Source organism: Nesoenas mayeri (assembly GCF_963082525.1).
Source record: "Nesoenas mayeri genome assembly, chromosome: 3".
Taxonomy (NCBI): Eukaryota; Metazoa; Chordata; class Aves; order Columbiformes; family Columbidae; genus Nesoenas; species Nesoenas mayeri.
This window is the reverse complement of record NC_137544.1, coordinates 23353453-23376551: the sequence shown is the minus strand read 5'-3', so window position 1 is coordinate 23376551 and position 23099 is coordinate 23353453. Positions and strand designations below refer to the sequence as shown.

Below are 23099 nucleotides of genomic sequence, written 5' to 3'. Positions count from 1 at the left end.
AAAACTAAACAAAACCAAACCACAAACAAATAAAAGCACCTGACTGATTAGAGGAATAGTGTTGGATTTACTCATATCAAAAGCTGAATTATATTAATTATGGATACTTTGGACTAATCAAATCAGAGATCAGCTAAATAACTTGTAGAAAAATACAAAAAATATCATTATGGATGCAAGGGGGAAAATTGTAGAGTAATAAAATATATGGGTCGTAGAATTTTTCAAGCACAAGCAAAGGTTTGTGCTGTACCTACAACTGACATACACATAGACAATCATCCTATGCCATCATTTATATTAAAAAATGTGAAATATTATCAAGCACATTAATTTTATGAAACAAATGGGTGAGTCTGTTTTCTTATTTTCACACAATCAGAATGTATTTCTCCATAGTAAGAAGTATTTAGTGAGAAGACCTCAACCTGTTTTGAATGTCGTCTAACACAGAACTTTGTCGAGAAAATTCTCAGGTGCCTAAAGGTTGGTCACAGAATATCTCCATGTCCACCTCAGCCTTTATAGTGCTGAGCAGGATTAGTAGATCATGTGTTTCCAGAACTCACAACTTTTGCCAGCAGAAACTGCTGTGGTTTATAGATTCCCTCTACTATTCAGGACCTTTCCACAAGGCAGTTATTGTAGGGAAGGTTCTCTTCCTTCCTTGCTTTTATTCAGTAAGTCAGCTATTTAAACACTCATTCAGAAACCTTGGGTTGTTTTCTTCCCCTGACTAAATGGAGTTTCTTCCTCTAAGTGGATTGGACCCTATGTTCCACCAGCATCCAATGTAACTGCTTTAGAAAATGGCTTTTCTTATCAGTTATCAGAAGTGTTTGGGAGTTCAGATTAAATTAACTAAGAATTATATACAGAGGATGTAATTAAACAAAATTATAGCAAACCACTTACACTACAAGTTGATTACAGCCCTTGAAACTATGAAAATAAATGTAGTGTGGGTGGGACACAATAGATACATAATTACTGTATATATAGCCATAATAGACATATAGAAACAGTACTGGGTTTTAGCAAAGAACACAGCTCTGAAATACATGTTTTCCAAGTGTTCCATTCTGACACAATGCAACTAATTTGGTAAGCTTTTTTTTTTTTTTTTTCCCGATGCAGACAGCTTGGCCCATTTATTTATATATTATGTTTTATTGTCTACAGAATATGATCTGGAGTCATGTGATGATCCTGGTGTTCCTGCCTTCAGTAGGCGAATTGGTTTTCATTTTGGTGTTGGAGATTCCTTGATCTTTTCTTGTTTCCCTGGGTATCGCCTGGAAGGTGCTAATAAACTTACCTGCCTGGGAGGTGGTCGGCGTGTATGGAGTGCACCTCTGCCAAGGTGTGTGGGTAGGTGGTCATATGCTTTCATTTCATTCATCAAATCGTTGATAGCACATGGCATGTGTCAGAATACTGGACAGAGAACAAAGTGCTTGGGTTGAAAGAATTGATCCCCAAGCTGTACAAACTTTAAAGACAGAGCAAGATATAAGTAATGCATGCTTATTTTATTTAGTAAACAAAAATAAGAAAGAGTTAGAATAGTTGGAATTGGGGTAGAAACTAAGATCAAAATGTGAGAGAAAATGTAAATCTACTTATTGAACAATATGTCTGCCATAACTAAGATCCGTACTGTGTCTTTCAGGGTAAAGAAACAATGTTTAGAGCTTTTAATGGAAAATAGCCTTTGTTAGAGCCCCCACCTGGTTCTAAGGGTGTTTTTTTCTTGTTGTGTTTTTACTCTTGTAACCCTAACCTGTTTGGGTTTTTTTGTTTGTGTTGGTTGCTTGCTTGCTTTTGGTTTTCAGACTGTAAACTATATTATGGCATTATAAAGTGTAATTTTTAAAATTAATGTGCTGTTGTTAAAAATCAGTAACTATAATCTCAAACTGAGTGAACAGTTCTTTTCTGTGAAAAGCTATGAGACTGGATTTTATGAAGTTTGTACTGTTCCTGTATTTGATTTGTGAGATGGTTTTATCACCACCACGTGACATGAATCTGATCAGGCACTATTGACATAATGCTATTGACATGTCAAATTGTTCCACACACCTCTAAATGGATTTCTTTAAGAGGGTTCTAGTTTCAAATAAGATTTTATTTCATTAAGCAAGAAACTCAGCTTCAGCTTGTTTTTTTGTTTTAAAGGGTTGTATCTCTATATCTGAAAAAAGTCATGTCACCTACCTTGTATATACATGTAAGATTACTGTATATAGTTTTTAATGGAAAAAAAATACATTATTTCTATTTTATTTTTTTTTAAAACCTGGGCTTATTTAATCCATGATGGAAGAAACTAACATATGAAATAGAAGTCAATATTATATGAGGTTTGCCATAAATTTTGAAATTCTAGAGTTAAGTCCTAGGCCACTTTCAGCTTTATTTGTCTTAAAAGTATCACTAGCTTCTTAACACTGCCTGTGAATGTTGACTAACCAAGTGCACATCATCCTGTATCATAGAACCACAGAATCATAAAACAGCCCAGGTTGGAAGGGACTCAGAAAGATCAACTGGTGCAACTTTTTCTGGGAAAGAGAGCCTAGATCAGATTATTTGGCACCCTCTCTAATTGCATCTTGGAAACTAAAGCAATGAGGACTCCACCACAACCCTGGGAGTGTTGTTCCAGTTTCTGATTGTTCTCATACTATAAAAACTCTTTCTTATATTGAGAGCAATTTGTACCCGTTGCCTCTTGTTTCCTCCATGTTGCTCCTTATGAAGAGACTTCATCCTCTATGTACTCTTTAAGTAATGGAATACTGTGATGAGGCCTCCCTGAACCTCCTCTTCTCCAGGGAAAAGAGACCTAACTCCTTCAGTCCATATTGATTTAAAGTGTGCAAATTTCACTAGAATAATATTTACATTCTCACTTTGAAACTAGCAGTTTCTTTTCCCTAATTTTGAGTGTTCAGCTATTTGATAGCTGTCCATGTGTGTGAATGAAAATTAGCACCTTATTTGTCTGTTCTTGAAGAAAAGATGACTGTTAATTGTGCATTATTACAGTTCTCAACAAAAAATGTGTTAACCATCAGCTTTATCAAGGTATCACTAGGCTATATCCATGTGCAGTTAAAACTGAAAACAAAAAACTCTTGCTACTGCATGTAGCTTAACTCTTACTCATTTAAAAAAAATCCTTAACTAGCTGGTTCTAATACAGACAACATATTAATGTATTTAGTACCTATATAGTTTATAGGAGAAAACATGGCATGAATAAAAGTCGTATTATAGTCTTATAGTATATTAGTATTTTCTAAGCAAGTCACTAATATATTTTGAGGACTGACAGAAGAAAAGTAGATCTTTTAGGAAGAAAATTGTTTCTACCTAATAAAAATACCTGTGAGTGTTTTTAATTTCTGTGAAGTCATATCAAAGTACAATGATTCTATATCTGACATCTTAAAAAAACATAAACAAAATGTAGAAAGGGAAAAATACTTGTATATTTAAATAATGATAGTCTCTGTCTCAAAAAAACAAACAAACAAAAAACCAAAACAAACACCAAAACAAAACAACCACAAAACCCTCCTCAAAAGACCAAACACAGTCCTAAAGGACTGTAAGACTGTAAGATGACTGGATATTATGACAAATTACTAGAAGACACAAAGTGTTGCTAAAGTGAGAAGTTACAAATTCATTATCTAACTCCCCAGAGGAGAGTTGTGTGTCCATCTCTAGTTGTCATGTACCCAGTAAATAGTACTGCTTCCAGTACTATAGGTTGCGAGTAGGGGCTCTCAGTCTGCAGGTATTTTATAGTGGATGGGATTCAGATTCAGATCCAAACATCTACATTTGACTGTTTGCAGTATTGTTGTGCATACATGAGCAAGAATTTTAAGCTCTAGTTACAGATAGTGAAGTAACTAAAGGCAGTAGAAATCTTAGAGTTAGGTATCTGTTTTACAGTGAGATGAATCAGTCTCTGTGCACCATTTAGATGCCTAAATAGAGGAATTACTTCAATTTATTTATTTTTTGTTTATTTATTTCTAATCAGTAATTGATGAAAGTGTCCCAGTTGGCCAGTTTGTTCCTATTGCCTCACATTGACAACTTTATTGCTCCTTTGTCATACACCTTGTTAGCACATGTATGAAACCTTGTGACCAAGAGGCCAGTTCCAGAGCAAAATTCCTTCTGTAATTCAGCATACACCACCTGTGGATATCTGCATTTATGTTACATTGGGCTCTTTGAATTCCCATTTCTGCTATATACCTGTGTGCTTTTATTTCTCTATTCTGACATAATCTAATCTCTGAAATATGAATTGATACTGTCTATTTTTTTTGTTTGTTTCTTTTGTTTTAGTGTTTTTATGTTTTAGAAAGCCTTTCCTACAAAATGTACAGTAATAAGAGATTCATACCTGATATCTTGAAAATGCTCATTAGTTATCCCCATATTGCATATTGACATATTGCAAAGTTACCAAAGTATTCAGTAATTAGCTTAATGAAGTACCAACCATTAGCCATGAATTTATAGGACTAGTGTAATCAGTTACTATGCCAGATTTGCCTGCATATTCTTCCAAGTATAATTTAGAGTTCATATTGAATCATATGTATACATGATAAGTTTGTAATTCATCTAGAAAATAAATTTATTTGCTGAGAGCTCAACATTTTCTTTTTTGTTCTTATTATGTTCAGTTTTGAATAAATATATAGAATGGTTCTAAGACACCTGTTGTTAAAGGCATGTATAAGACTCTACTTCATAACTGATAAAGAAAGCCTTTAATAAATTTTGAACAGACAAATGGCACTGACCTAGAACAATATAGCTGAATAACTCTTTTAACTCAGTCTGTGAAGAAAATTTGGTCTCTAAGAATGCAGCAGATTAATGATATCTATAACACAACTAAGACAAAAACAAAGAAAGAAAGCCTGGTAAGAAGCTGAGGGAAACTGAAGGGGAAAGGCTCACCCAGTGCCCTTCAGTTCAAGCTGTTTTCATATGACTTTTAGCACCAAGAATGTTTACAGAGGTGCCATTTCTTGTTGCCATGGCACCTAAGACCTTTGGGGTGAAGATATCCTCTTACCTTAAAGAGGAGTTCACACAAAGACTACTTTCTCAAAAGACTGAAAAGAAACTACTTGACGTGAAATCTACTGGCTTTAGAGTATTCATTCAGAAGTTACATCTAGTCTCAACTCAGTGGCACAAATTCATAAGTACATTACCGAGTTCAATAGCCTCTTGATTATTTCTTCCTCAGTATCGTTCCTACACTGACAAAACTCATCTAGATGATACATACATGCCAACCGTTATATATCAATAAGGATTTTTTATTCATTCTAGAGCACATGGTAATATATACTTCCATGATTCTTTTCATCAGATGCAGGTAGAAAGCCCTTCAAATTTATTTTTTTATTTTTTTTTTAACATTTATAAACTAAACATTCACACATGCACATACTGATTTGTATCACAGAAATAGTACACAGTTTCATCTGATCGTGAAAAAAAACAAACAAACAAACAAAAAACCAGTAGGGTTTCCAAAGGTATTGCCATTCATCCTTCTCCATCCAATTAAATAATCTGAAGTCCTTCCTCCAGGGTTCATCTCCAACATGTTCTGAAGTTTTCCTGGTCAAAGAACTATTTGTGTCTTACCACTATTTCTTCTCCTTTAAAGAGTTATTTTCCAGGTAAGGCAAAAGGAGAGCTTGGAAGATCTGGTTAGCCTAACATCATAACTCCCATTTTTAGTCCTAGAAATCCTGGCACGGGGCTACCTGGAAAGTAAACATGCACTGTGTCTTGAAAAAGAAATTACACTAAAATAACCCATATCTTTAGGTTTGAGAGTACTGACAGAAGCATCTGGTTTTTTACTATTCTGAAACAGCTTGTCACCTACAAGGTTGTTAACATTATCATCTGGCACATTACTGTAATTGACATGTTTGTCTATGTGTTGAAGGTTTAATTTCCTGAATTTACTTCTGAATAATTTAATTATTATTTAAACTTACTGGATTTGTTTTTGTTGGTGTGCTTGTGTGTGAGTAAAAACAAGCTACTGAAGTACAGACAAGCTTCTTCTGATTCTCTTTTGTTTGTTTGAGATTTGAAAAGAGAAAACAATTTATTTCCTTTTTATTCATTGACAACTCATCCTGTGCTATTTGTTGTTTTATTGTAATTGTGTCAATTACTGGACAAGTATTTTCCAGATTTTTTTTTTTTTTTTCAGTGTTTGATTACTAATTGTGGTTATGGTGGATTATTAACAATACTTCCTGATATATAATTTATTCCCATGATGTCACTTACTTTTACATAGTTGCCAATGCATTTATACATTTAAACTCATTTCATGCCTGTGTGAACAAAATTGCTCAAGAGTGTGGATACATACTTTTCTCAGTTTTTCCCTCCAGCAATAGCTCTTTTTTGTCCACTTATAATTACATAATTCTATTACAGTTTCATTTACGTTTCATAGTTGACTACTTTTTCCTGAGGACAAAGCCCAGCTTCTAGTGAGTTAGTCCACCTAGAGTACAGATCTGAAACTAAAGCTCCTAGGCAGTCATGCACTTGTGTGCATCCCCAAAATGATGAATCTCAGAAGATTGATGTATACTGGGGTCCAGGAATTAGGTGGAACAACACCTTAGTCTGTTGAAGTCCCTGATTCTGAGGCTGATGTCCACCTACAGGAGGCCATATTCAGCTGCTATCTTCTTGTCTTTGCTAGCCTTTTAAAGAGGAACCACACAACTTGTCTGGGAAATCAGTTAGTAAGGCAAATTTTCTAGAACTCATTTGCCAGACCAGGACTATGCTTTTAATCATACTTTTCTTACCTTTCAGTTTGCTTTAAGTCAAATTAGTCAGGAGCTTTCTACAACTCTGTATTGGGGCTGTGCTACAGTTAAAAAAATAGAACTGGAAGAGTCACAGGTTAAGAGAAGAAATATTCCTATAAGTAATTTCATGTAACAGTAATTTCAATGAACCAACACAATCAACACAAGAAATAGATCTTGAATCCAGAAAATGCTCCCCGCTTCACACTGTATACATTCTTCCAGATTACTGCCATATTCCAAAGGTTTTGTTGTCATGCTGCACTGCTGTCCCATCCCAACAGATGGGATGAGGGATGAGTTAACTCTGAATGCGACACGCACCCTGACTCAACAGATGAGATCAGGTGTGAGTTAACTCTGGGTTAATTCTGTGCAGTTATGTGAAGTGAATGACAGACAATCACTCCAGGGGCCCATTTCAATTATGAGTTTTACTAAAAGTACGTGCTGGAATATTAGTTAGAGCAAATAGTGGTTTGGCAAAAGTATTTTATGATATCACAGGACTTATCGACACATTAACAGCGAAAGTCCTACTACAAGTGATGTATTGGCAACCATTAGTAGCTATAATATGAAATTTAACCAGAATCCAACAGCAGAGTTTAAAGACGATGTTACCCTTATATGTTCAAAAAGGGAAAGAGAGAAAGAGAATGGTAGAGAGAGAAGAAAAACTAAAGTATAAGAGCGAGAGAAAGAGAGTAATATGTCATGGAAGAAGAGACAAAGAAAAATGGATATAGAAAAAAAAAAAGGAGAGAATGAAAGAGCAGAGAGAAAGGAAGAAAGAAAAGAGTGAGAAATCCAGTTTCTCTTACAGACTCACAGCGTGGATGACAGGACTTGTATGATGATGTGTGGCCTTGGTGTTCCACGGCGGGGATGCTGGGGTTTGCAGTTCAGGAGCAGAGCATCCTCCAATGCCTAGTTCAGTTCCCGTGGTGAGGCTGGTGGGCTGAAGGTCCTGAGGGTGGTGGATTCCCTCCCTATGCTGTTTTTGGTGAGCTTTTTTTATAACTCTCTGAGTAGAGAAAAGTCTTGGGGGGGAAAGGCGTGATTAATGTTTACAAATATATAAAGGGTGAGTGTCACAAGGATGGAGTCAGGCTCTTCTCGGTGACAAACAATGGTAGGACAAGGGGTAATGGGTTCAAACTGGAACACAAGAGGTTCTACTTAAATTTGAGAAGAAAATTCTTCTCAGTAAGGGTATCAGAACACTGGAACAAGCTGCCCAGGGGGGTTGTGTAGACTCCTACTCTGGAGACATTCAAGACCCACCTAGACACATTCCTCTGTAACCTCATCTAAGTGTTCCTCCTTCGGCAGGGGGTTTGGACTAGATGATCTTTTGAGATCCCTTCCAATCCCTAACATTCTGTGATTCTGTGACTGCGAAAGATAGACAAGTCTCAATAAGTCCTGGGCCATGCTTTTTTCCCTTTGTTTGCCAAGCTGGGCAAATTAGAAGATGGGGCTATGTGCCCTCCAGCACATCCTCCACCTCCAGTATCTGACTAGCTGGCCTGGTCTGTGGCTCCTTAGCTTGTTGTTGCTATGTAAATCGCAGTTCCCCCTACACTGAATGTGTCCTTTCCTGTGTCTGGCTGAACTAGTTTCACCACAAAGTTTTCAGTCATGATCCTTATCAATACACAACAACTGCAGAATGCTGTTCCTGGCCACATGCGTTTCATATTCCCTTCTGCACACTGGCATGACTTTGTCATAGAATAATAGAATCATTTAGGTTGGAAAATACTTTTAAGATCCTTGAGTACAACTGCCAGCACTGCCAAGCCCACCACTAAACAATGTTCCTGAGGGCCACGTGTACATATCTTTTAATCACCTACAGGGATGGTGACTGAACCACTTCCCTGGGCAGCCTATTCCAAAAGAAGTTGTCAGTACTTAGAAAAGTTAGATGCTGCTCCGCTTCAGTTTTTTGGATACCAATGGCTTGGTGAGGAGTGCAGTATGTGCAAAAGCATCAAATGCATCCATCTGATATACATCTAAATCATGTCCTAATTACTTTTTGAAATATGAGTTTATAATTTGCAATGATCCTCTAACAGGTGAGGAATGAACCTTTTAATTTTGGTATTCCTTTATAGTGCACTGTCATGAGCCGATGAAATCCTGAAAGAAGGGAGACATTTCATTCTTCTCTTCCTACTTGCCAAAAATGTGCTGTTCACTGATTATCAAAGGCGATGGGTAGAAACCTGAGTGGAGAGACCTTTACAGTGAATTGCAACGTACAGTGCCTAAGTATAGGTAGCTTCTATGTAAAAAGATATTTGAGAAATTGCTAGTTTACCCTGCTGGATTTGTTAATTTCCGAGGGTACAATACCTTATATATATGTTTATTAGATCACAGAAGATATAGCTCTGCTATTTGAAAAGTTTAGGTACAAAATAATAAATTCAATTTATTCCATCATATTCTGTCTGTAATATTAATAAAAAAAAAATGAAGCAGTAATAAGATTATATGACAAAATGAAAGTAAATGTTTCATTGTATTTACTAATAATTTTCTTTTAACTCCTTAATATCTTGGCTAATGTGAATGACCTTTACCACGCCTCTCTACTCAGCATTAAGGCTGAAGAGATACGCATGTTATTAGAAATGGTTATTTTTCCCTGTTCACGAGGACATGTAACTAAAAACATTCATTACCTCTTCCAGGATTTAGGCATTCAGACACCACATGATAATGGGAAGGAAAGTTTGAATTAGTTCTTGAACTCTCCCTTCTGAGATTGTCCTTATTTAGATTTTCATTCTATTACCTGATTTGCATATTGATTCTGTCTACTTGTCTGGGTTTTCCCTGCTCACTATCTCATTAAGAAATCGTGATAAATTTTACCTAGGATGTACCATGAAAATATTATTTGTACACTGTACAGTGTACAACATATTCAGTTCAAACTAGCCTTTCATCGTAAGCATTGCATAGAGTTCAAGCATAACACACTAATACAGTAAACGTGGTTTTAAGTGCTGTGTGGTCATTGTTGGTTTTTTTTGGTTTGTTGGTGTCTCAACCTGCATTGCTTTCCTGTACCCCATTATTCATTTCAACTACATGGAGTGTTCCTAATGCAAGCTGTGAAAAAATTAAAGGATAAAGCTGAAAATAAACACCTACTTAATGTTTTTGCTTCATATTTAAATGGTGTTGCCCCTTTATTAAATTTTACATGTCACTTGATTTTTAATGGTGCATAAATACAGTATTTGAATAAAACCTTCATCAAGATATTGTTCACTGGTATTCACATTAATATCACATTAATTTATCATATTTGGTTGTTATAATAAATACTACATGAATAATTAATGATAGGGTGCTACAATAAATTGCTGACACTTTAATAAGCTGTGTTTTTTTAATAGTTTTGTTAGTATTCATTGCAAAATCATCAATTATAATTAATAGACTCTGACATGTTGTAGCATTGAGTTAATTTCCATCAAAACTGAAACATAACTGAGAATGCCGTTAGCCTGAATAGCACTGTAAATTCCTGAGACTATTGAAATCTGGCATTCGTTGTTTTTAAATTCTCTGTAACATAAAATTGAAATTCGAGTTCACCTTTGAGAAGTCAGACTAAGTCTCAAAATTGCTATTCATTTTTAGCAAGTCTTTTGGCACAGAGAGCTTTCATTTAAGAGCTGCTCATGAGAAAGAAATCTTATATACCATCAGTGCTTATATCTCTGAATTTTCATGCAATGTCCAGGATCCACTGTATTTTGGAACTCTATATTTAAATGCTGCCACATTTAAATTGTTAGATCCTTAGGTTGTTTTCTATTTCATAAAACGTATTTAATAGAGTTATTTACTAGATTTTCTATATTTTCTAATTTTTATAACACTGCATTTTTAGAAATACAATTGAAAGGTGTTTTTTTTAAATCTGTTTTTCTATCCCCTTATTTTTCTGTCAATGTTTGACAAAATTAAATATTTTTTTGAATTAGTGTTTGAGTCTTACTGTATACAAATCTTCAAAATATGGTGCAATATAGTAATTACAGGTTTGAGTTTTCTCTATTTCAAAACTGAAACTTTAATAATCAGGAAACACTAACACATTTCAGCTGGTGCATAGTGGGCATTCTAACTCTGTTTTCAAAATGAAAAGGAGGAGTGATTTGTATGAGACCTTAATCATCTTAATCTGAAACCTGGTATGAAATTTTAATTACCTATATTCAGAAAGAATAGCAATTGCCTCAGGTCACCCTTTTGGCTCCTTTCTAGATTTTGAGATTGTATATGCTATTTTTTTTTCTTGATAAGGCAAATAATGTAGGAATATTATCTTCATAGGTTATTATCAGATGATATAAGAAAGAGTAGACATAATCTAAAAAAAAAAAAAAAGAAAACAAAAAACCAAAATGCCCTCACCTTGGATTCTGCCAATAATCCCCTGAGACTAATTAACATCATAGGATTTGTTTTGAGAACCTGAGCTGTATCTTATGTCAAAGGCACATAGATTGAAAACTAATTAAGCAAACCTCAGAAAAGGCTTTGCCTTCTGTGTAGTCCTTCCTTTCCTTCTGCATTATTGTTTGCAATGAGATAGTGAAAAAAAAATACAGAATAAGAGGTCTGTTGTCAGCAAGGCATTTCAGTAGGCTTTTCAATGAGGTCTTCTAACCTCACCATCACTGTATGGATGTTGCTTAAAGAATGCTGAGAGAAGTTTATATGTACATGCTTTACTAATGCAGTTCATAGCTTGATGACCTACTTTGACTTCAAATCTATCTTAGAGAAGCAAATGGGGAGGGAAAAATAGAAGACAGGGTGGAAAAAAAGGGAAGAAGAGAGAGATTTAAAAGGGAAAGTGATTCCTCAGGCACCAGCTGGGAAGAGGAAGGAGAGAGTTCTCAGACAAATATCTCTCAGGTGAAGATAGTGGTGACAATGATGGTGATGAAAAAAAAAAAAAAAAAAAGCCAACATCCTCCTGCTTTCTCCTTAGTACGGTTATTTTTTCATGCAGACCTTCTCAAGCTCCTCAGCTTATGATAACTGCTAGCAGTGACTGGAGCATGTGTAGGTGTTGCAGATTAAACAGTAGTTAAGCTTTGTGCATGGATATTATTATGTAATTTTTATTGTGTTTTTAAATAATTGTTATCTGCTCCTTATCTACTAGACTCTATTCCAATGTGAAGTTATAGGCTAAAAGCCACCAGGTTTGGAAAAGTGTGATATTAGTGTTGAGTTATAGGCTAAAAACTGCAAGGCAAAAGAGTGAGAACTGTGGTGAGAACAGTATGATTTAAAAATAAATGGCAGTCACTTTTTAGGAGAAACCTGGCATAACAGTGGTTCAGAATTTAGCGGTGCCAGCTGCGAACAAGAGGGGTTGTGGTACCAGAGTGAAGGCACTGCCACAGCAGCCTAGCAGCCTGGTAGATGAAAGGTGACAGGCTCATAGATTAAGTTCTGGCCACAGAATTGGAGACGAAGGACTATGAGCATAACACAGGTTAAGGCACTGTGCTACAGAGGTGCTGGGCAGACAACATGTGTGCCCTGGCGTGATGCAGCATTCTGGTTAACAGTTTGTGCATGGTGCTGTGTTTTATCCGTGATCCCCTTTGCTCTTGTTTTAATGTTGTATGACTGTGCTACTGGGTAACAATATCAACTGTCTGAGCTCAGCTTCTCATTTTTTTATGAGCTGCTGCACAATTTTGTAAATACAGCAAAGGTATTCTGCACTTAGTAGAGTGCTTTGTGGCAGAGAAGCCTTTAAACTGGTGATGTACTACTTGTATTTGATCTCTGCTTTGGAGATCTGCTTAAAATCCTGTCGAACCTTTTAGCAAGATGTATAGAAGAAAAATAATAAAGCGAACTTTTCCATTAAACAAAGTTATCACTACATTTTTACATGTATTGTATTTCAAAGCATTTCAAGAATCCCTGAATTTTGTTTGTTTTGTAGAGTTTGTGTTCATATTCAAGAAATGTTTGATGATCTTCAAAAGATATACCCTCTGCAGTTTCCTTTTATCAAATTTCAAGTGAGACAATGAAAGAAGAAGAAAAGTTACTTATGTAAATAGAATTTAAGTGACTTTATTAAGCAAAAGAACAAAGAATGGGGTTATGTATCTGTTCCAGACAGATTGCTCCCACTGCAAGGGAATAAAAGAACAGTTTGATAAGGTAGCATTTTCCAGTCTGCTGCAGTCCTCAGCAAGGTTATAACAGACAACTCAGAAACCGATATGAAAATGAAGCATACAGTTCCTCCTCTAAAACCTTTATATGTGGGCATAATTAGTAAACATTTTGAATTCTAAGGTGCATGCTTTTCATTTTATAATAAATAAATAAAAATAACTTTTAAAAGAATACAAGATTCACAAACTGTAGTAAAGAATTAGATTAATCTGCTTTTATCTGCTTTACACCTTTTGAAATGTAGAACAAGTACCATATAGATTGTTTTGTTTTGGTTTTTTTCTTTTTAAAGAAGCTGAGTTTAAGGGAACTTGTCTTTTGACTGCTGTGCTCTGGGAGATTTGAGAAGTGAAGAACCTGAATTGGAACCATATAAGCAGCTGATATTTACTGAACAAATTTTGTTTAGTACATGCTAGTTTAAGCTGTGTTACAAGCCATTTAGGTGTGATGACATTATCTCTTTAAAGCACTAACAGCCAAACTATGCAGAAAAAGTTTGGGAGATTTTATGGAATTTATTCTTCATTTAGATACAAAAGCAAAAGCATCTATAGCACTATGAGCACATTTTTATTTAAATTAGCTACATTAAATTACCATGCATTACAACTCAGTTACAACAAAATCTTGCTGCATACATAAGGCTGTATTCTTAAAGAAGGTCACCCCTTGCTCCTCATCCTGAGCTAAGGATGCACAGCTATTCACTGAGGACATCAGAAAGGTAGCCCCTGTTCTTAAATTACAGATGATTAGAATCTAATGTTTTATAAAGGAACTAAAAATACATATTTGGTGTTCTTTTTTATGTCTGAATGTTGTTTTCTGTATTTCTCCTTCAAATTAGGGAACTAGATTAACTAGACCATTCTTAACATGTGAGTGTTCAGTACGGTTGCAGTGCTTAGAATCTAATTGTTTTATAGTCTCAATAAAGTTTAATTTTAATTATTCTGACTTTTTTATTTATAGTCTAATTCCAATTAATCAGACCCTTTTAACATGAAAACAACTTCTTAATTTTATAGATCTTTTCAGAACACAGTAGGCACTATTTCACATTACTTCTGCAATGTGCCTTTTGTTCTTTATCCCTCAGACTCAAAATAATTGTGCACAAGTTGCAACAATCTCTTTATGTCCTTCCTAGAGGAGAGAGGTCTCTCCTGCCCTCAAGAATGGAAGCTTTTTGTTATTTCTTATGACATCTAATGAATTAACAGACTTTCACTTTCATGTGATAGAATTCCCTACTAGTTTTCTTTATTTGCCTGGTTTTTGCTCAAAATAGACTTTTGTACATATTCTCTGATGAAAACTCTCTTGGATTATCCATATTTTAGTTTTTGACATAAGACATATTTAAAATACCTGAGCAGTTTTGGGTAAATATTATTATAAAGTGACAACCAGATCTTTTCTATTTAATGTAAAGTGTGGATTTAGGTGCCACTATATTGATAGTAAAAACCCTGGAAATTTTGAATCAATTTATTTTGCATCTTGAAAAATCAAATAAATTGCTACAGAAACAAAGGAAAGGCAAGAGAGCAAAGTAAAGAAGGGATCTGTTTTACATCATAATGCATATTTCAGTGCTACATCTTTGTTTAGCAATTTTTAAGCATTTTATCATATACAGATTTTAAGTTCTTAAATTGTACCTCTATTAATGCTATTATACTTGTCTAAGCACATAACATAATCTGATAAAAAGCATTATGAAATATATTCCTTTCCTTTAAAAGCTACAGCTAGATGAGTTTGTCCTGAAAATACTATTTACACAGAGTGTGTTCAGTGGGTATATTATAGTATACCTGTTCTCCTAAATTCACACTGATTTTTCCAAGACAAGGTTGTGAATCAAGGTATGGAGACAGAATATCAACAGCAATTACTTTAAGATCAGTAAAGATTATTTCTCATGGCAAATTCTGTATGTATCAATGTTTGCATAGTGTGAAGGCTTGTAGATACGAATACTGATATAGTTGTTTCTTATGGTTTCTTATGTTTCTTCAGTGATTTATAGTTAATAAATGAAAATACAAGCAGATACAAGATTTTTTGTCATGTTGAAGGCATGAGAAATATTTTCTCTTTCATCTCTCTGGGCTGGCGAGGCAAATAATTCTCCCAGGATGAGCCCAGATCTCTGGAACTTAGAAGGAATCTGGAAGGCATTGAAGTAGAGTAGTAGCACGAAAGAGTAAAAGGAATTCGTCTGTAGCCAAGAGCTAAAGAGCGCTTTTAAAGAATCAGAATCATAGAATCATTTGGGTTGGAAGGGACCTTAAAGATCATGTAGTCCAGAGGTGTCAAACTCATTTTCACCAGGGGGCACGTTAGCCTCGTGGTTGCCTTCAAAGGGCCGAATGTAATTTTAGGACTGTTTAAATGTAGTAGTCCCTAGAGCCTTCACTTCTTCAGGCTAAACAACTCCAACTTTCTCAGCCTGTCTTCAGAGGAGAAGTTATACAGCTCTCTGATAATTTTCTTGGACCTTCTCTGGACTTACTCCAACAGGTCTATATCCTTCTTATGTTGGGGGTCCCAGAGTTGAACACAGTACTCCGGGTGGGGTCTCATGAGAGTTGAGTAGAGAGGGAGAATCACCTCCTTCAACATGCTGGTCACGTTTTTTTTTGATGCAGCTTTCTGGGCTGCAAGCATACATTGTTGGGTCATGTTGAGCTTCTCATCAACCAACAGCCCCAAGTCCTTCTACTCAGGGCTGCTCTCAATCCATTCTCTGCCTGGCCTTTGTTTGTGCTTGGGATTGCCCTGACCCATGTGCAGGACCTTACACTTGATCTTGTTGAACTTCACAAGGTTCACACAGACCCATCTCTCAAGCCTGTCAAAGTCCCTCTGGGTGGCATCCCTTCTGTCCAGTGTGTTTACCACCACACAGCTTGGTGTCTTTGGCAAACTTGCTGAAGGTGCACTCAATCTCACTGTCAGTGTCACTGATAAGGATGTTAAGCAACACCAGTCCCAATACTGACCCTTAAGGAAAGCCACTTGTCACTGGTCTCCACTTGGATATTGAGCCATTAACTGCAACTTTGAGTGTGACTGTATTCAGGATCATATGATAAGATTTGTCTGCTTAACTTGAGGTATTAAAATCAGTAGTTACTCATAAAACACATGTGCTGGATAAGTAGTGTTGCATGACATCTTTGAAGGGTGATTGGCAGATTTTATTTTTTAGTTACCATAGGTGGTTGAGCCATATCACTTCCTTACACAAAATTTCATGGCTTGATCTTTCATCAAGAACATAAGAGATGTGTCTTCATTTCCTTTGTTTCTGTAAAATAATTTTAAATTATATCTGATGCCTCTTAGCAGAATGATCTTGCCAATGTGACTAAAGGCTGTTTCATTTTGCATAAATAATTGAAGATCAACTGGAAGCAACAAAAATGGAAGTGAACATATTTTTCCAATCTAGTATTTTGGTACTCACATAGTAACAGTGAATGTTGATTCATGGGTTATTTCAGAATTTTATTTCCCAACTGTTTAATGTATGAATTTCCTTGGAGAAGTGTTCCTCCTCCCCTATTTAATGCCCTACCCATTATGCTAAAGCAGTTAGACAACATTTGCTTTGTTTGTGACTAACTGATTTTCTAATCCCTTTGTGTGAAGCAGAAATCATAGAAGATGCATATTTAAATCCCCAGAGGCAAAATGAATTGAATTTACGTGTCACACATTCTGGCTGCATGTGTTAATTACTGTATTAAAAAAGCAGCAGCGTTATAAGCTATCGTAGATATTTTTAAAGACAAATACCATGATATTTCCTATACTGCTGAGTAAAATAATAGGGCCTTAAAGAGGAAGGATGTCCTTGGCTGTATAAACTATTCCTCTTGACAAGACCAGACTCAGTATTGCTGTTCATGGCTGGTCTTTTGACTTTCTAGACCCTCATTACATGTAGGGACCTCATGCAGTTCTAGATTGCAGTGTACAGGAATGGTTAGAAAAATACTTAGCTGAAGTCCTTAGGGCATAACGTCCTTTGTATACCTAGACATTGAACACAAATGAGAGAGATTTCAGGTATTAGGACACTGCATCTCAAGAAGCTCCAATGGTCTGGAGGGAAGGAAATCTTTCCATGATTGGGAGCAACATTTATCTGAAAAAGTCACCTAAATCTCCAGGCTAAGAAATTGGAAGAGCTAATTAAAAATTACCTTAACTTGATTTTCAAACATTAATGAAGAGAGGCAAGTAAACACAAACCTCAACTGTGACTTCTTTCATATAGCTTTCATATTGAGGGAGGAAAGGTGACGAAGAAGGGCTTACTTTGCTATGGAAACCTCTTTCTGGCGTCTGTGTCAGTGATTTACTGACTGACGTTACATAAGCTAAGAAACTTGACTGATCAGAGGAGATGAGCAAGACTTTGTCATAATAACGAAGGGAATGATAGGGCCTGATGAAACTGTAGAGCTGCCAAATATTTGCAAGGTATTTGAGAAGGGGTAGTATGCACTGAAAAGAGAATATTGCTGTATAGGATGGGTTTGAGGTGTGTGAGTGCCAACCTGAGTTCAAAGAATTTTGAACTATAATTGAATTTTAGTAAATAACTAATTGTTCATGGCAGAAAACATGTCATCTTCTTGCAGAGTGTAGTATATTTTAGAAGGGTAATAATATTATATTAACTTTAGTTTGGAACCCTCATTATCCTGGTCTTACACGCCAGTACTTTTATTCACAGATTTAAATTGCTATGGTTTTGAACTTTGGAACATAGCCTTATCAGAACAGGAAATCTGGTCAGTTCTAGACTAGGAAAAGCTCATTTTTCTATTACTATGTATGTCTTAGTAGTTTACAGTCAGTCACTGAAACAAACAGTAGAATTCTGTGTGAACTTTACATGAGAAAAAAACCTTTGCTTCTGTAAAGTTTTATCATTTTCTTCTCTTCAGCATTCTACTTCTATATTTTCCAGTTCTTTGAAATAGGTAGACAGTAAGATAGCAATGCAGCCTAAGGCAACATAGATTTTTTTGCATAGATCTTTACTTGGGCAAACACTTGTTTTCAGAAGGCGTGTGTTGAGTACTGGTGCCATAAATATAAGAAGACATCAAATAATATGGGTCTAAATATTAATTTTGGCAATGTTTTAAACTGCATTTTATAAACTCAGTTAGTTCCACCTGTTTCCTAAAAATCAAAGACAAAAATAGCTACATATGAACATGCATACAGAAACACATATAGATATGTATATGTAACCATATGTAATATGAACCACATATTTCACAGATCTCTTACCAAAGCAGTACCAAAATAAAAAATCTAGTTAATTTGTCAGTTCTTTGAAACATTTAGATAGAGTAAAGTGGATTTAAACTGGTGCATCCAACACTCACCAACAAAGGAAGAGTTTTGCTCTCTGAAGTTTGATGGCAGGGGTTCTTCTTCCCTAACACTCTTGTGCCTACCAAATGTAATGCAGCTTAGGGCCTAAGAAAGCTAAGGAAGTGGAGAAATAAAACTGTAATTTAGAACAGTAAATGAACTCTAAACCTATGTGCAACATCAAAGATTCTGAGCCAGCTTATTGGTGATTTCCTTCCTCACTTTGCCTAAGGAGAACCCGAATTGTAACTAGAAATAAGACTCCAAACAAGACTGTGACTATCTCGTTCCCCCTTCTTTTCGTCCCCTCTTTTATTTTTCTTTCCCTCCTTTCTGCCTTCCCTCCACCCCTCCCTGCCTCCCTCTCTTTCTCTTTTTTCCTCCCTCTTGTTTTCAATTATATCGAAGAGAGGAAGCCTAAAATATAGAAAATTTCACTAATTTTAGGCTTTTCAAATGCAAGAACACAAATTTGATGTTGTTGGTCGAGGCTGCAGAAATGTAAATAATTTTTTTTAGATTGTTTCTTTGTAAATATAAAGTATGCATTTTCCATGAATATGTTTAAGTGAATTATTTGCTTATATATCTTTCTGGTCTGTCTTTAGACTATATTTTCAAAATGATTCTTTATATATATATACTTGATAAACTATGCAAACATACATCCTATGAACCTTAAAAGTCTATTTAACATTTATAGAAAAACACAGATTTTTTTTTTAAACCTATCACATATTTGACAAAAAAAAATCTGTTGATTTACAATTACATGCCAATTTATTATTATTGATATTTAAATAGCTATATCAGGTTTTTACCAAGCTCTGAATGAGATCTGAATTATGTTTATATCAAAATCCATATTTATCCACCCTAAAAGAATTGTAGATGAATATCAGTATGTTATTGTTACTGTGGGGTTCTAGAAGGTATTTTTAGGCTATTTTTAAGCATTTTGAATATTTGTTCGAACAATAGACTGATATTATTTACTATGTCTTTAGATATTTTCATTTATGTGCTGAACTTTATTAAGCACGTTTGAAATAATTTGATGAGACTGTGGGCTGGAAAATACCACTCTTTCTATACTTTATTATTTTCTTTACGGGGGAGCAATGAGGAAGATGTCTACTGAAAGTGTCACTAAGTTCTTACTACAGATAGTTGTGAAAAAGGCTCACCTACTCTTTACCTGGAAAAGAAGGGAGCTGTCTGCTTGGCTTTGAATGATATCAATAAATGTTGATTTGTTTTCAGTTTTTTACTTCTATTCCTGGTGGAGAAAAAAAATATTTGAATGCTCTTGATTTATTGCCAGTTTCTTTTATCTCAGCAGCTCATTGTCTGCTTTTTCTAATACTACTTTGTAAAGCTGAACAGGGAAGTAGGTGAAACTAATGTTACATTTATTTGAAATGTTACCACAATAAATATATTTCGACAAAACATCCAATTTTTATGGAATCCAGCTAACCTGCATTATAGATTAGTCTGATTGAAAGACCAAGGGATACATTTGAGGTAAAGGGAAATACATAAAAGCACTAAGTGTACATAATAATCACACTGAGTGAAATGAAGGAGATAGCAACTTTGGTAGGGTTTCTAGGAGTTTGTCTGACAGATGAAATCTGTCAGAAACATACTTTTCCTAGACAGCACATTAGAGTTTTCACAGAGTCTAAATATTACTGAAATAACCCATGTTTTCTTGAAATGGATAATTCACTTTTTTTTTGTTTTGTTTTGTTTTGTTTTTTTAAATGCATCTGTTTTCTTTAGCTGAATGTGGAGCAACTGTCTCTGGAAATGAAGGAACATTGCTGTCTCCAAATTTTCCATCTAATTATGACAACAACCATGAATGTATCTATAAAATTGAAACAGAGGCTGGAAAAGGGATCCATCTTAGAGCCAGAAGCTTTCAGCTGCGTGAGGGTGATGTTGTTAAGGTAAAAATAAAATAATTTTACTTGCTACTGTGCTCAACATTCACATTTCATGAACAACTCTGTTTTAAAAAACAATTATTTTTGCTGTTTTTTCACTTATAGAAAATGAATAAGTTCTATGTGGGTAGCATAAGTTTTTAATACTAGATTCAATTATTTATACTAGGTTCAAAGAAAATGTAGGCATTTTTAAGAATTCAATGTATAGTGGGTTAAAATCTAAACAGAAAACCTGAAATGTGAACTTGAATTTTGAATACAAAAGTGTCTATATTATTTTCTGTTTGTGAAAATATTTATAAATGTAGCATGATAATTACTTAACAAAGCACAGGTTTACAGGTTTTAATTTTAGTATATTTTGGTACATTTTTATATTTTGTCTTGCACAGAACTGGTTTGTTTTGTTTAGTTTTGTTTCAAATCAATGAATTGCTTATGTGAACAGAAAGGAGCAAGCTAACATATAGCATTGTAATATTGACTAAAACCGTAGTTACAGAAGATGGTTTTCATTATTTATGTTGTAGATAGACTTTGAAACTTGGTCTAAACATATACAGATTTTGAACATGTAATGTACTTTTATACAGCATGGCCATAATCTGTCTTTTCTTAATAATGGTTGCTGCATTCTTGCATGTACTGAAAATCATGACATTGATCTGAAGTGCTGAGCATACATTAAATTACTCTTTTAAATTTAAGTCTCTAAATTTTCAGAATAAATTGCTATTTCAAATCACCAAGTGTTCAGGATTCAGTTAGCAATTTGCTGTCTGGGGATCTCACAGCAACCCATTTAACATGTCAGAAATTGCTGTTTACATTTCTAACTTGGTTTTACTATTTTCATTTGCACTGAATTCTCCCCACAAGGAGTTTAAAGGTATCATTGTTATGGATCAAATCTCATTGTCCATACTTTTATCTCTTAAGAGACTTATGTAAGTAAGTGTGACAATTCCATTTGAAGTTATAAATGTTTTGCCAAGTACAAGGAATTTAGAACTATGATGAAGGCAGTGGTGGAGGGGGAAAGACTTCTCATATCTTTGTTGTTATACCTGTTCATTTTACAAATATGGGCTAGATTGACCATTAAATAAGCAAATCTTTTATTATCCTCAATAGTATTAGAAAGTTACAGTAAAAAGAGTAGCATTTTCTCCATCTTTACTGACAAAATTACTAATAACAAATGCCTCCATGCTTGTGTGGCCACCATGTATGAAACACTGCAAGCTCTTGGCCTATGTTTTTCCTTTCAGATGAAAGAGAATTGAGTAGGTGGGCAAAATAGGTGTTCCATGTTATCCTTTGCTTGCATTTTGTCATCTGACTGTGCAGATCCCCAAAAGTATTTTCGTTCTGAATAGATGCAGCAGACAAGAACTTAATTGCCCACTGAGCTGTTTGCATACGGTACATAAGTCTCCCAGAAGCTTTGCACGTATCAAGTTTATAAATAATTTAATAAACTACCTGAACAAAAAAAAATCTTAGAAAGCCCTAAACAAACATTCAAGAAACTCAATTATCCTTCAGAACATTTCATGAGTAATGTCAAGCATATTTAGAGATATTCCCTTGAAATATAAGAAAGATTTGCCTGAGAGAAAGCTGTTCTGAGCAATCTGTTAGATACTTTCTTCTTTCATAGGTCTATTAGCACAATACTCCTGAGGATCCACAGGAAGCAAAGGCAAAATTGTGGTGATGTCTGTACTGCAAGGCCTGTTCTCTGTTTCTCGGGCAATTGGCATGGCACGACTTCAATTTTTATGGTTAAACTCTCTTCTCCCATAGTCTCTCTATAGCTTGCATTTAAAACAATAAAGTCTATTTCCTCTTCATTCCCAAACCAGGATGTCCATTGGAAGCAACCCTTGATCTAGCCCCTGAACTTACCCAGATATTGTGTGGAAGACTGCCAAATGGAGCTGAGTTGCGACAAGTGGTCCATCTAACTCAGTATGCTTTCTCTGATAATAGTGATAGGTGGTGTCTGTGCCCTTATGCTCCCTCAATATCCACAGCTGCTGTGTTAAGTTAGACCACAGTTTGCTGTCTTGTCCATCCGCTGCTGCCATGTTGTCTTTGAATTTTGGTAATCCTTTAAAATCGTTGATACTACTAGAAAACTCTTCTATGACAACAAATCCTGGAAGTTCAGTACAAACTCTGTAAAGAAGTATATTCTTTCATCTCTTTGAAATAAACATTGTTAGTTGATTAATGAAACATCAAGTTTCATTAAATATTCCTTTTCTCTAACAATACAGGATTCCATGAATAGTTTTGCATTCATGTTCTCTAATACCTTCATGATTTTTTAAACCTCAATCACATCCCTGCTCAGCCTTCTCCTGTCCAAACCTAGTCTCTGCTTCTAAGGCAGATGCTCCTCAATCATTGTCTGTGCTTTCCACAGCTCCAAACTACCTTTCTTTACATCACAGAATGTAACTACACAGAAGACTCAAGGAATGGATGCTACAAGGCAGTACTATATACAGGGGCAAAATTTTGTTTTCAGCCTTTTTCAGCTCTTTGTAAACTCTCATATTTAAGT

The 23099-nt window shown here is 35.1% G+C and overlaps 1 protein-coding gene across 1 annotated transcript in view; it reads left to right on the top strand.

Annotated features, from left to right (window-relative positions):
* The window catches only part of CSMD1 (CUB and Sushi multiple domains 1), a gene marked incomplete at its 5' end in the record, with an annotated part of 1071510 nt that overhangs the window by 827053 nt on the left and 221358 nt on the right, over window positions 1-23099 (top strand). Inside the window, 2 exons of the mRNA XM_080341955.1 lie at window positions 1183-1371; window positions 20355-20524. Of these exons, the coding sequence (XP_080198081.1) occupies window positions 1183-1371; window positions 20355-20524 (359 nt within the window). The remainder of the gene's footprint in view (window positions 1-1182; window positions 1372-20354; window positions 20525-23099) is intronic.